The sequence below is a fragment of the Bathycoccus prasinos genome (genome assembly GCF_002220235.1).
Source record: "Bathycoccus prasinos genomic : Chromosome_10".
Classification (NCBI taxonomy): domain Eukaryota; kingdom Viridiplantae; phylum Chlorophyta; class Mamiellophyceae; order Mamiellales; family Bathycoccaceae; genus Bathycoccus; species Bathycoccus prasinos.
In genome coordinates this window covers 698,177-711,300 of record NC_023999.1, presented here as the reverse complement: position 1 = coordinate 711,300, position 13,124 = coordinate 698,177, and the positions used below count along the sequence as shown (strand labels likewise).

Below are 13,124 nucleotides of genomic sequence, written 5' to 3'. Positions count from 1 at the left end.
ATAATCTAACTTAACTTCTAGGAAGGAAACAATCCACCTTGGGTTGCTCGTAACATCGCTCGCGCGCGTCTATATTGCCGTATCGCGCCGGACCTTCCACCGAGCGAGCAGGATACAAGCACACTTTTTCTTTCGGCATGGCTTTGTATCCGACGTCCGGGATCGGGACCCAGGACGCGTCGTCGCAGCGACTCCCTTTGGGGCACAACAGACATCTGTCGCTATTACGAGTACTACTACTACTACTACTACTACTACTACTACTACTACTACTACTACCGCCACCACCCACGCACGGTTCTCCAAACATCACTTTCGTTGGTTTGTCTCTCACGAGTTTCTCCAACGGAATCATCTCCGCGGAATCTCTGGCGTTTTGACTCCCCGTCGGTTCGTAATCGTTGTGGTAATGATACCTTGTCGCGTTGTACCACTGTCGGGCGAAACCGAAAATCGTAATCTTCTCGCACACGGATTGCGCTAAATACAGACCGTACATACCATTCGTTGGCGTTGATTTCTTATCGATTCTATTCTTTACGAACGAATAAAACGCGCCACTCAGAGCGTAATCTTTCGCGTTGACTAACTTCTTCGCTCGATTGGAGACGTACAATTTCAAATGCGCCGGCGCCGTCAGGTGTTGCAAAACGATTTCTTCCTCCGATTCTCTGTACCCTCGGTGTTGCGAATTCACTAATCTCACGGTTGTTTTCGTCCCGGCGTATTTCGAATACGGCTCTTTTCCAGTCCCGTCGTTAAATCGAAACACCGCGTCGTGCGCGTCTATCACATCGCCGTGTTCGTACAACAACAAACTCCCTCCGTTCCCGACGACCGCGCACGTTTTAAACTCTCGCTCGCGTAACTCCTCCAACGCGTCTCGTTCCGGTAAATTCTTCGCGTCCAGTTTCGAAACTAAACCTAAATCTTCCATCTCCCCGTTCGCTTTCGGTACTTTCGGGAGTTTCGGCCCCAGTTTCGAGTGTAACGTTAACGGACCTTTAAAAGAGTTTATTATCGCACTTTTTTCTCTCGTCGTCTGTGTCCTCGTCGTCGTCGCATCTGGTGACACCGAATACGACGATTCATCATCATCATCATCTGCTACTAACCACGCGCGGCGAAACCTGTCCAACATTTCTTCCTTGTTCTTGTTGTTCGCAATACTCTCATCGTCGCAAGAAGACGAAGGGTTCCTCCCATTTCGAAGATGGTGTCCGTTGTTCTCGCTGTTGTTGTCGTTCGACGTATTAAACAGAAGAAGAAGAAGAAGAAACACGAGAACAAAAAGAACGAAGACGAGTCTGGCCACCACCTTTTTCTTCCTTAATGTCGTCGTTGTCTTCTTCTTCATGATTTTATATCATAACGAGTCGGGACGATGGTAATGAGGGATTAGACGTTTCTAAGAGCAGTGTGTTCTAGTAATAAATCATCAACCGAAAACAAAAGGCACGCAAATCGAACTCTTTTCCTTTGACGACGGAAAGACGCACTCACTCATCATCCCAGCTATAGTCGCTAACACCACATCTCTCGTTTCCGTGACCTCGTCCGGGTCGCGGAGAGATAAAGCCGGGGCGACGGTATCCGCGCCCCAGGAAATGGAGTCGACGTGTCCAGTCTCCGCTTCGATTTCCATCCTTAACGCGGCGAAACCAATCATAGCTGGAAGAGTCTCCAACTCTTCGTATAACAAATCCAACTTTGCGTCCAATACTTTACCGACGTCCTCGATGGTCAAACCTCCTTGGCAGGAAATCGCCGGTTCGTTGAACCAGCCGTTTAACACTAACCGACCTTTGGAAACGTCTTTCGTTCCTTTGACCTCTCTCACGCCGTGCGGTAATCTGGGATCGAATATTGTCAACCGATTAAACTTTGGCTCGATTTCCTCGAATAACTGCGTCCTCTCCACGATTTCCGTCGGATCAAAACTTTGCCAATAATTCGCGCGTTCCGGTCGCAAGATGGTCGTCTCCCCGCCGCGAAAGTATCTACCACTTTTACTAGGACTACTGCTTTTGTCGTCGTCTGAATCGTCGAAATTTTTCGTCAGCGAGAACACAAACGCCAACGGACCGTGCGGCACGTCCGCGTGTAACTCTTGCCCCATCCCGTCCACGTAACACGACATCCAAATCGGCGTAAAATTCGACAAAGCGAGGTTTTCTCGCGCGTATTTCAACAACTCCTCTTCAAACTTTGCGTAAAACTCATTTAATATCTCCCCCTCGTAATAATACTCTTTCGCCGGTGTTCTCAATTGCGTGTACTGATTCTCCACGTGCCAATAATCCCAGCAAAACCGTTCTGCGTTTGCTTTCTTCGCGTTCGAGTGGTTGTTTTGAAACGAAGAATATAATTTGTCCGCGTGTGCATAAAACGAGTCTTTGGTGAAATAATGTTTCGCTCGTTCGTTCACTTCAACTTCAACTTCATTTACTTCCGGTGATGATGATAAATTTGATGACAATGCTCGACGACGAAAATGACTGCTCTTTTTCCTCCTCCTCCTCGAAAAGGAAGAAAAAGAAACAGAAACATCTCCTCTTCCTCCTTTTCCTCCTCCTAAACTCGAAGAAGAAGAAGAACAAGAAGAACAAGAAGAAGAAGAAGAACAATAAGAGTTGTTTGAGCGCGTCATCATCATCATCATCATCATCATCGTCGTGTTGTTGTTGTTGTTGTTGTTGCGTAGACTGCTAAAAATTATTGAAAAAAGTTCGTTATGAAGTCTTTCAGAGACATTATGATGAGAGAGCAGAGAGAGGAGCTTTTTTAAAAAGTTGTTGTTTTCACTACGAGTGAAAAAAGGAAGGAAAAAGGGTCGTCTCGAGTACACTTTTCTCTCTCTTCGGACAGATCCTCTCTCTCTCTCTCTCTCTCTCTCTCTCTCTCTCTCTCTCTCTCCCCATTAGTGTAGTTAGTAAATACTCTCTAAATTACTTTTATTAAACACACGCATACTGTGGTAACAGAATAGAACAACAACAACAACAGAAGAAACGAATAATAAAATATAATAATGAGCGGCCACCAAACGACCGCGTTTTCACACAACAACAAAAACGCCAACTTAGCGGCACGAATCAAACGCATGATGCAAAAAGACGAAGAGGTTGGGAAAATCGTCAAAACGACGCCGTTGGTGATGGCGAAAGCTTTGGAACTGTTTTTAACGAAACTGTTTAAAGCGACCGCGGATACGGCGTTAGCGCACGGCGCGAGGATAATCAACCCGGTGCACTTGAAAGGAGCGATCAGTGACAACGATGAGTTTGATTTCTTGGAAGACGTGGTGAAAGGCGTGCCGGATTTACCACCGCCGCCGGATCCTGCGGAACTCGCGGCGAAACTGTTGGAACGAGTCGACGAGGACGGGAACCCGAAGAAGAAAGAGAAGAAGAAGAAAGAGAAAAAGAGCAGCGCGACAAATCCTAAAGGAAAAGGAAAAGGAGGAAATGGAGGAAAGAAGAGAAAGAACAACGACGAGGAAGACGACGACTCCGAGGACGACGACGAAGAGTTTGACGAAGACGAGGAAGATACCGACGAGGAAGAAGACGAATACGAAAGCGACGACGACTCCGAGGAAGAAGAAGAGAAGCCGGTGGTAACAACGACGAGCAGGAGCGGAAGAAAGATCTCTGGGCCCAAGAGTTACGCGGAAGACGACGACGCGAAAAAGAAGAAGAAGAAATCGCCGGTGACAAAAAAAGCGAAGAAAAGTAAAGCGCCCGCTCCGCGGAAAGAAGAAGAAGAAGAAGAAGAAGAAGAAGCGGATGCGGCCGCTGGTAATTTAGGATCGTTTGACGACGATGATTTAGTCGGCGTAGCAATACCTGCACAGGAGGACGATTACGACGAGTGATAATTTTCATTCGCTCGTTGAATGTTGTTTTGTTTATTGTTTTACAATTGTGTAATTTTTTCTTATGCGTTCTAAAAACTAACTAGCGTGTGCTCTACTCTAGTAGCGCTGCTGCGTCTCTCTCTCTTTTCTTCGTACTCATTTCGTATCGTATATCCGAGTTATTACTTTCTTCTATTAGTATCTTTATTATTCTTTGTTATTATTATTATGTTAAGCCCCCAAGACGATTTCAGTTGCCATGGAAGGTTTGTCCAAACACGCGCCTCGAATCCCGCCGGTAGTTTGCGATCTCGCCTTGCTGTTCGTCGGCCCCACGTTTCGCACGACCGAAGACGCCGTTCGATCAGTCGCCGGTTTCGCGGCGTTCGTGACGGAGATTTGGTTACTCGCAAACGCCGTCGTCGGAGTGTACGCGTTCTCTTTGATGTCCAAACGGAAAAATCCGTGGTTCAAAGCATCTTTCGCCGTGATGCGCGTGTCCGGATCGTACTCTAACAGTCGACTCAACAAGTGTCGGAGTAAGGTGCCCGTTTCTTCGCACTCGAAACGCTCTCGAATCATGATATCCAACGGCTGCACCGCTTGTACGGCGCGTTCACTCTCGATATCTTTAGCGCCTTCAGGCCAGCTCAACTCGAACGTCTCCGAATTAAAGTATTTCTCGATAGTTTCCTTGGAACTTCGTTTGATGACATCCGTGTGCATGTGACCCAACACGTTGCGCATCATCGCCAAATGCTCCATGTTCTCGTGCGTTTGGAAGAGCGCGTCTCCGGTCAAAAGTTCTATCAATATGCATCCGATCGACCACATGTCGCACGGATAGGACCAGCCGGTACCGAGGATAATTTCTGGCGCGCGGTAGTGTCTCGTCGACACGATCGTAGAATGGTATTGATCTTCCAACGTCGTGCTTCCGAAATCGATGAGTTTGATCGCGCTCGTAACCGGCACCTTGATTGTGCACGCACTCGTCGTCGTCGTCGTTGTCGCCACCGCCGCCGCCGTCGCCATATTCGTCGCGTTGTTGTTGGCGTTGTTTACATCACCACTGACGACTCGCACGTACCCGGGAGCTTCCAGTAAAACGTTTTCCGGTTTCAAATCCGTGTGCGTCATTTTCAACTCGTGCATAAACGCCACCGCCTTGATCAACTGCTTGGCAAACTTCTGAACCAACGCCAAAGAAAACGGTTTGTAGTGGTTCTTCTTCATGAAATCAAACAAAGACAATCCGTACATGTCAAACATCAAACACGCGTGCCCTTCGTGCTCGAACGACTCTTTCAATCTGATGCAATGAAACTCGTCGCGTTCGTCTCTTCTCCCAATCTCTTTCAAAACGTCCACTTCAATTTTCGCCGCCGCTTTGTACTTTGGCACGTTCCTGATCACTTTCACCGCGCAGTACTCTTGCTTCACTCGATCGTAACACTCCAACACCTTCCCGAACGTTCCCTCGCCTAACGGTGCTAAAATCTTAAATCGATCGTTCGGTCCGAGTGACTCGCCTAAAGTATACTCAAAGTGCCCTTCCTCGTTGGTCGTTTTCGTCGTCGTTGGCGGACACCCCTCGCCTTCTCCTTTACCTTTCTTCGTCGAAACTTTTTCTTCGCCCCCTCCCGCGGTGGCGGCTACTTTCTTATTATTATTATTACTCGTCTTCTTTTCTTTCTGTTTCTCTTGTTGTTCTCGATCGCACCTCTCGTCCACCTCTCGATGATGATGATGATGATGATGATGTAATTGTTTCTGTAACAGTTGATTTTTTTGGTCCGAAAAATTTTCGACTTTTCCTTCTCCTTCTCCTTCTCCTTCGAGAAGAGAGGAAAACGACGATGACGTGACATCGGCTGTTCGATTTTGATTTTGATTTTGATTTTGTTTCGTTCTTTTTCTAGTATTACTTTGTTGTTTTTCTATCGTCGTCTTCCCTTCGGGAGGCGTGGAAATTTGTTGTTGCCCTCTCGTCGTCGTTGTCGTTGTTCTCTGTTTTTAAGAAAAGAAGACGCGTTGTTTAGCGCGCGTGAGTTGTTGATCATCCCTCTCTAACGATTAATCTCGGAAACGACAAACAAACATCGAGAAGAAAGGAAAAAAACGGCGGGAAAGAAAAAAAGAAAAATTACCTTTCTGTTGTTGTTACTTATGTTACTCTTCAAAACGAACTCGACTTTTCGCGGTTCTTCTTCGTCTTCTTTACTCATCTTCCTCTTGTTTATGTTTATGTTTATGTTGTTGTTGTTGTTCTTCTTCTTCGTCCTCGCGCGAACGCGTTCCTCGCGATGATTAGTAGTGTTCGACGACGATCCCATCATCTCATTCGACGACGGCGCTTCTTTTTTCCGTGCCTCTGTTCTGACGAAAACAAAAAAAATGAAGAGACGAAACAAGTGAAAAAAGTGAAAAAAGAGAAAAAACGAGGGAAAGAAATTTTTCATCTTTTGTCAGAAAAAGAAGAATTAAAAAATACGCGAGAGATGAGACACTTTTTATTATTCACATCTCCCTTTAAGAAGAATGACTACTGCTGCTAAGATTCTGATGGCATCACACAAAGTAATTCTGCTTCTGTCGAAACTCTCTCTTCTTCTTCTTTGTTGTCTTCTTTCTGCGACGACCCCGAACTTCGGGGGGGTTTTCGCCGAACAGGAGTTACGTTTACCGATCGGAAAAGAGTTCGAACTTTTGTGCGAGTTGGAAGATTTCGAGAAAGCGAACGAGGTTGCACGAAAACTGGCGAGAGAAGTCATCGAACGAGGAGGAAACAGAGGAAACAACTTTTATAACGTTCGCGCGCGAGAAAGCGGGCGCTTGAGATTTACGCACGATACTTCTGAGTATGGTTTAGAAGAGACGATGAATAGCGAGAGTTTGATGCAACGCACGGCGAATACGGGGAACCCAGGAGTGATGTACGCGAGAGTGGAAAACGTAAACGTGAACAATCAAAATTGGCCGTATTTTCAGTTCGGTAAAAGAGACGCGACGATGAGTATCATGTGCGCGCCACCATCGTCTGCGAAATACTATTCGTACGTGACGTACGTTTGGAGGAAGACCTTTGGTGCTTTGGGTTTGCGTTCGCTGCGACAAACCGTCTCCGCGCAAGCGAGTTCGTCACCGGTGAATAACAAGAATGTTCGAGGGTCGCGAGCGTTTCGACGCGCGCTCGTTATTATAAGCACGGCTTCCTCGAAGACGTTTCATGATTTGAAAGAAGTGCTTGAAAATACTGGCATTGCGTCAACGTCCATTGAACTCGAAGCGCTTCGATACGACGAATTGAATTTCCTTCCGTCAATAATCGCGGATGATTTGACGACGAGCTTTCGAGTCGGGATTTGGCCGTTGAAAGGCGCCGAGGCACTCGGCGTGTACGCCAGATACGAATGGCCGGCGATGATTGTTCGTGGTCGCGAGCCAGCACGCGCAGCGAACAGTGGTGGTAATTCTCTTTTGAATTTGTTATCGTTAGCAACGATATCGCGACCGACGACGAGGCAACAACAACCAGAAGAAGATGAAGATGAAAGACAACATCCAGACGTGTTTTACTCCAAAGAGTATCTGCCGATGCGCGGGCCAAACGACGCTTTATTCCCGTCGTCGTTTTTAAACGACGAAGAAAAAGATTCGCAATCAAAAATCTATCATCGCGCGATGAAACAGAAAACTTCGTTAAATGCCGCCGCCGATGAGTTTCAATCAAAACTTACGAACGCGTTCGGTAACGCGAATAAATTCGCTTTGGAAAGAGTCGTAGTCAACGACGGCGCGAAATGCTTGAGTGATCCTTCTTATCAGCCGTTTTCTCTTCCTGGCGTTAACGTGCGCTCGGGTTGTTTTGGTTCCACAGCGGACGCCGCCTACAGCCTGAGCGAAAAGCTCGTGAACAATTTGGGCGAGCTTTCGGATGGAAACATCGTCGCCGATGCCAGCGCATTAACCAAAGAGTCGCAGGACTTTATCGTTCTCGTTTTCGGCGAAAACGCAGTACACGACGGAAGAGCGACTTTTTTCAACGTCGCGGCGTACACCACGGGCGATCCCGTTTCCAGCCGACTGACCGACCGATCTGCGCTCTTCGTGTCCATCGTCGCCTCGTTAGACGACCGTTCTTTCGACGAGAGCGCTTCGTCTCCTTCCTATTACTCTGCCGCGTTTGCAACGTCCGAACGAGCCTGTTCTAAACTGAAGAGCGCTTCGATAAAATCGCCGTGCGCGGTTATGCTCGAGAGAAACTTTGGAAACGTCTTTTTGATCGAGCGCGTGTACTTAGATCCAAAAACTGCCACGGCGCCTAAAGATATCGCCAAAACGCGCGCGTTCGTCGTTAAAGTATAATCGATCTTGCGATGGATGCGTTTATTTTGTAACGATCGATTTTATCATCATCATCGTCATCGTTGTTATTGAGACTACGCCCGAAAAGGAAATATTTTTTCATTTTTTCGTTTTTCAGTTCGTTGAATGTTCTCACAAAAAATGTACTCTTTGTGCGTGATTTGCGCTCGCCCGAACTCGAATTACAAGTGTCCCAAGTGTCGTCAGCCGTATTGTTCCGTGAAGTGCAACAAGGAACACAAGGGGGGAGGAGAAAACGCTTCTTCGTCTTGCGTCGTCGTTTTACCGAAGAAGGCACTAACGAAAGAAGACAAAGAAGAATTGGTTGAAGGAGAATTGGAATTGGAAGCTTTGTTGGCGACGACGAAAGATACTGATACCACTAATAATAATACGTTGAAGGAGAAGAGTATAAAACCAAAACCGACGAGGACGTTCGAAACCGATTCCGAGGACATTCATCGACACCGGTTACGACGAGAACACTTCGCAAAGTTGGCGTTGAATTTACCTCTTTTGGAGAAATTACGAAGCGAGAGATTGTTGGAAACGTTGAAAGCGATCGATAACAGCGCCGAAGAAAGCGAGAAGAAAGGAGAAGAAAGTGCTTTGGAAAACGCGCTGAAGAATTCAGATTTTCGCAAGTTTGCGGAGGACGTGTTAGATACGATCACGACTGGGAAGGAAGAGATAGAAAGAGAATAATAATAGGCGTAAATAGTATCACCGTCGTCTGTCTGTATGAGCGCTTACTCCAACAACTCTTCGTCGAACGACGCGGCGGGCGGGAAAATGTTTCTAAACAACTGGAAGCAGAAAGCGGAGGAGTTTAGAAAACGCGCGAAGGAAAAAGTTGAGCTGGTAAAGGACAAAATCGAAGAACAAAAACGAGACGCGAGTTCGCCGATTGGGAAGTTAGCGAACCGAATGAATACTCAACAGAGCCCGAGCGCGAGTAGTCCCGAGAGCCGATATCTAGAGCAAAAACAAACTCCGGTATCCTCGTCATCTGCGGGCAAGTTAGTGAACAGAATGAACAGTTTGGAGTTGAACGCGGCGTCGATGAACGCCGAGCAAGCCGCGAAAGAAGTAGACAAATTACATCCCGGATTTTTCGAGCCGTATCGTAAAGATGAAGATGAAGATGAAACGAACAGGAGCGAAGAGAGAATAAACGCGTCGACGGATCCGTCGTCATCATCGTCAAACAACGACTCCATTAAATTTGACGCTTTGAGAGAGTCTTTGAAAGAGATTCCGCGGGATTTTTCGCCGAAGGATCTGCGACGCGAAGAAGAGCGACTGATGGCAATCGTAGAAACCGTACAAACTAGAATCAATGGGGAAATATATAAGAAACGAAACGAAGTCGGTCACGCGTCGCAGAAGATATTGGATATACAAAACTCTTTGACGAGAGCAAATGTGGTGCTTAAAAATGGACGACGCGCTTTAGAAAGATCGCAACACGCCGTCGACGTCAAAATTCGAGCCGTGCACACGAATAAAAGGAAAGAAAACATGGTTCGCGTTTTGCGCGTCGTAGAAGAGTTGCGGAGATGTGGCGAGCGGGAAATCTCAATTCGAGAGAAGATTGGGAAGGGCGACATTTCGGCAGCCATAGTCGAGTATGGTGAAGCGAAGAACGCGTTAGAAGCACTCAGTGCATTAGACTGTACAAAACAAGCGATCGAAGACTTGAACCTGTTGAAGTTTGAAGTCGAACGTGGCACCAGAGATGCTTTCGTGCAGGCGTTCTCAACCGACGAAGATGGAGACTCCTTGTACGAAAAAGCGTTCCAAGGCGCGCTCGCTTTAGGACACGAACGCGCGGCGGAACTCAGCGCGGAATGTTTTGCAACTGCGAGAGATTCGTTACTCGTTCAATCTCAAGCTGAAGATCCAGTAGGCGGCGTTTCAAGAGCTGCACATCTGTTGTTTAAGCGCTTGCATTTTGCAAAGGCGTACCACGAGAAGAAAATCGCAATGGCGAATAAGAACGACGCGTTTGAAACTCTTCTCGCGGATTCTCTCGCAAAGTCAAATTTAGAAGCACGAACGACAGATACCGCTTACCACGCGCTGAATGCACTCGAAATAGCTATCCGAACAGATTCCGGACGTCAAAATAGCAGCGCGACCTTTAACGCCGACCCGAACGTCGCCCGGATGACTTTACGAAAATGCCGTTTGTTCGCGGATATGTGCGAAAAGTTTGCCGGAGCTGAAACCGTCTACTCGCGAACGAAAAGTTTAATGGACTGCGCAATTGATGTCTTATCCGACGCGCAAAGGAAACCGAGACTCGGCGAGTTAAAACTAGCGTTCGAGCGAGAGACGTGGACGAAACTATCGAACGATCTCGCGAAGAAAGCGAGAGCGGAAGCGCGAATGGCGTCGTCGATTGAAGAGCGAGTGGGGAGCACGAATGGTTTGATCATGAATGCTGATGATATCGATCATCAAAGCAAAGAAAAAGCGATGAGAGCGATAGATTGGGTCGAGCGGCGCGAACATCCGTTTGCCGGTGAACGCTTCGTCGGGAGCGACGATGCGGTCTTGAAAATGACAACGAATGAAGAAAATCTACTGCTCTCGCCGCAAGAATCGTCTAAGATGATGAATGATAGTGATGGTAATCAAATGAGCGCGGTTGCAGCTATGGCGAAACTGAATGGTGGTGCCGAATTGAGTGCAGAGCATGGAAAGGAAGAAGATGCGTCGACGAGTAAGACTGTGACGGCGTCTACTGCATACTTACTCGAGAGCGTTCGCGTCTTTGCCTCGCTCGCCGCGGAGTCGCCGACGATGAGCGCAAATAGCAAATGCAGAAGTAAACTCAAAGCTTTCGATGCTTGCAGAGAAATGTTTGAACTCGCGTTATTCAACGTGTTTGTTTCTTTCGGTAACCCGAGATTGCTCGTGCACACGAGTGGTCAGCTTTTGGATGACCATAACAAAAATGCGTTGACAAACAGACTGAAACAAACGCTCACAAAATTAGCATCGCGAGGAGGTTTGTTTGCTTTGAAACCACCGCCGCCGATTATTCATCAGCAACATCAGCAACATCAGCACATGAATACTCCTGGTGATGGTAGTGGTGGTAACAACCCAAACGGTACCGCGATGCCATCAGCGTCATCTGCAGCTGCAGCCTCGACGACAACGCCAGTCGTCTCAAAACTCGGCGCAACCTTCAGAAAACGTTCCCAAAACGCACGCGCACAAATCGCGAGTTCTGGGAACATGTTTGGACTGAAAGAGCGCGTGGTCGCGTTAGAGTCTCTGGCGTGTGTAGCTTCAATATACGAAGAGTTGAAACCAACTTTTGAGCGTTGGGTGGGAGAAGATTCCTCCTCCGTCGTCGATAAGTTCTTTACGAAAGTTGTGCACGCGGTGGACGATTTGCGCGAACACATTTTGAGTAGAGTTGCTGAGTTATTGCTCGATCTTTCGTGGTTGCCAGATGAGATTGGCGATTCGGATTTCAAAATCACAGACATGCAGTCTATGAAGAAAGCTGCGCTCGGGAAGTACAATCAGAAAGAAATGCCGTCGGTGTTGTCGGCGTCGGAATGGACGACGCAACTCGGACAAGTGCTGGCACAGTTTGCGACGAAACTTCGCGTCTCTGAAGTGACCGCGGTGAACGGAAAAATCTTGTGGGAACTCGGCGCGCAACTCGTGTCCAATGCCATCGTGAGAGGATTTGCGAAAGTGAAAAAATGTAGCGTCGATGGACGCGCAATTATGCAAATGGACGTCCAAACGGTGCAGCAACACTTTCAGACGCACTACCCGTTCGAGAAAGTTCCTCCTCCGTTAAACTTAGACTTTAGATACGTGGAAACGTATATTAAAGCGTTCTATACCCAAGAATCAGAGCTCGTTCGATGGACCATGATCCACCCGGAGTATACGAGTGAACAAAAATTGGTTTTGGTATCGCACGTCGCGCACGCGTTCAAATGGACATCGAAACAAAAATTGGATTGTTTGTCAGAAATTCAAAATTCAGATTTAGTGTAATTACATGTTGTATAGCGTATAAAATAACAATAAGTAAGAATGCGTAATAAGTACTCTTGTTTATTCATCGTCGTCGTCGTCCTCGTCGTCATTACCTTTATCGTCGTCCGAGCCGTCGTCTTTCACCCACTCTCCGCCTTCCGAGACTTTCCAAACCTCTTTACTCGCCACGTACTCCACTTTGCTAAACTTCACCGCTTGACCTAATTTATCCCCGTCTCGATCGACTAACGTCCACAACGTCGCGTCTTTTACCATGAACTCTTTCCCATTTTTCGATTTTCGAACGCCGTTGTAATTATAAACGACCCCTTTCTCCAAAGCGTCGTCCAACAACTGTCGTCTTTCTTTTTGTATCTCTTCGTCCTCGCCATCCGCGCTCTTCGTGCTCGGCATGCCAATAAAATCGTCCCATTCAAACTCCCACAAGTTCAGCGCTGCTTGATTCGCGTAATTAAACGTGTCGTTCTCGTCGTGCGAGCAACAGACGAACGGCGCGTAAAACAACGCTTTCACCGCCTCCGTGACCGGTACTTTCCGGTCGCCTAAAAGTTGCAAATCTGTTCTTTGTTTGTACGTGGACGCTAACGTCATCGATTGAAAAAACACATCCTTATTGTCCAAAATTCTTTGATTCGAATCGTTCTCGTTCGCTTCTTCTTTTCCATCTCGAACTCCTCCTGTTACATCGTCCTCCTCCTCCTCCTCCTCGTCTTCATCGTCATCTTTATTCGACGACGATAAAGACGACGGTCTCGATTTCGTCTCCTGTTTCCTCGCCGCCGCGCGTTCTTTCTTCCGTTTATCTTTCTTCGCCATGTTCGTCACCACAACAGGAGAACCTCTTCTGCGTCCTTCTTTTCGT

The 13,124-nt window shown here is 47.3% G+C and overlaps 8 protein-coding genes across 8 annotated transcripts; 4 read left to right on the top strand and 4 right to left on the bottom strand.

Moving 5' to 3' along the window:
- Positions 1-10: 10 nt before the first annotated feature.
- Bathy10g03800 (sialyltransferase-like protein) lies at positions 11-1,357 on the bottom strand (the record flags this gene model as incomplete). The annotated part of the gene is made up of 1 exon (XM_007510472.1): positions 11-1,357. One exon carries the CDS (start codon positions 1,355-1,357, stop codon positions 11-13), a length of 1,347 nt encoding a protein of 448 aa, XP_007510534.1.
- Positions 1,358-1,438: 81 nt separating this feature from the next.
- On the bottom strand, positions 1,439-2,650 carry Bathy10g03790 (predicted protein; the record flags this gene model as incomplete). The annotated part of the gene is made up of 1 exon (XM_007510656.1): positions 1,439-2,650. One exon carries the CDS (start codon positions 2,648-2,650, stop codon positions 1,439-1,441), a length of 1,212 nt encoding a protein of 403 aa, XP_007510718.1.
- Positions 2,651-3,031: 381 nt separating this feature from the next.
- Positions 3,032-3,877, top strand: Bathy10g03780 (predicted protein; the record flags this gene model as incomplete). The annotated part of the gene is made up of 1 exon (XM_007510724.1): positions 3,032-3,877. The coding sequence occupies one exon, from the start codon at positions 3,032-3,034 to the stop codon at positions 3,875-3,877; it is 846 nt and encodes a 281-aa protein (XP_007510786.1).
- A 213-nt stretch (positions 3,878-4,090) lies between these two features.
- On the bottom strand, positions 4,091-6,198 carry Bathy10g03770 (predicted protein; the record flags this gene model as incomplete). The annotated part of the gene is made up of 2 exons (XM_007510393.1): positions 4,091-5,869; positions 6,010-6,198. The coding sequence occupies 2 exons, from the start codon at positions 6,196-6,198 to the stop codon at positions 4,091-4,093; spliced, it is 1,968 nt and encodes a 655-aa protein (XP_007510455.1).
- Positions 6,199-6,400: 202 nt separating this feature from the next.
- Positions 6,401-8,227, top strand: Bathy10g03760 (unknown protein; the record flags this gene model as incomplete). The annotated part of the gene is made up of 1 exon (XM_007510787.1): positions 6,401-8,227. The coding sequence occupies one exon, from the start codon at positions 6,401-6,403 to the stop codon at positions 8,225-8,227; it is 1,827 nt and encodes a 608-aa protein (XP_007510849.1).
- Positions 8,228-8,368: 141 nt separating this feature from the next.
- On the top strand, positions 8,369-8,932 carry Bathy10g03750 (Predicted MYND Zn-finger protein/hormone receptor interactor (ISS); the record flags this gene model as incomplete). Its single annotated transcript, XM_007510453.1, has 1 exon — positions 8,369-8,932. The coding sequence occupies one exon, from the start codon at positions 8,369-8,371 to the stop codon at positions 8,930-8,932; it is 564 nt and encodes a 187-aa protein (XP_007510515.1).
- An 87-nt stretch (positions 8,933-9,019) lies between these two features.
- Positions 9,020-12,259, top strand: Bathy10g03740 (predicted protein; the record flags this gene model as incomplete). Its single annotated transcript, XM_007510544.1, has 1 exon — positions 9,020-12,259. One exon carries the CDS (start codon positions 9,020-9,022, stop codon positions 12,257-12,259), a length of 3,240 nt encoding a protein of 1,079 aa, XP_007510606.1.
- Positions 12,260-12,319: 60 nt separating this feature from the next.
- Bathy10g03730 (MEKHLA domain protein) lies at positions 12,320-13,078 on the bottom strand (the record flags this gene model as incomplete). The annotated part of the gene is made up of 1 exon (XM_007510719.1): positions 12,320-13,078. The coding sequence occupies one exon, from the start codon at positions 13,076-13,078 to the stop codon at positions 12,320-12,322; it is 759 nt and encodes a 252-aa protein (XP_007510781.1).
- Between the last annotated feature and the right edge of the window lie 46 nt (positions 13,079-13,124).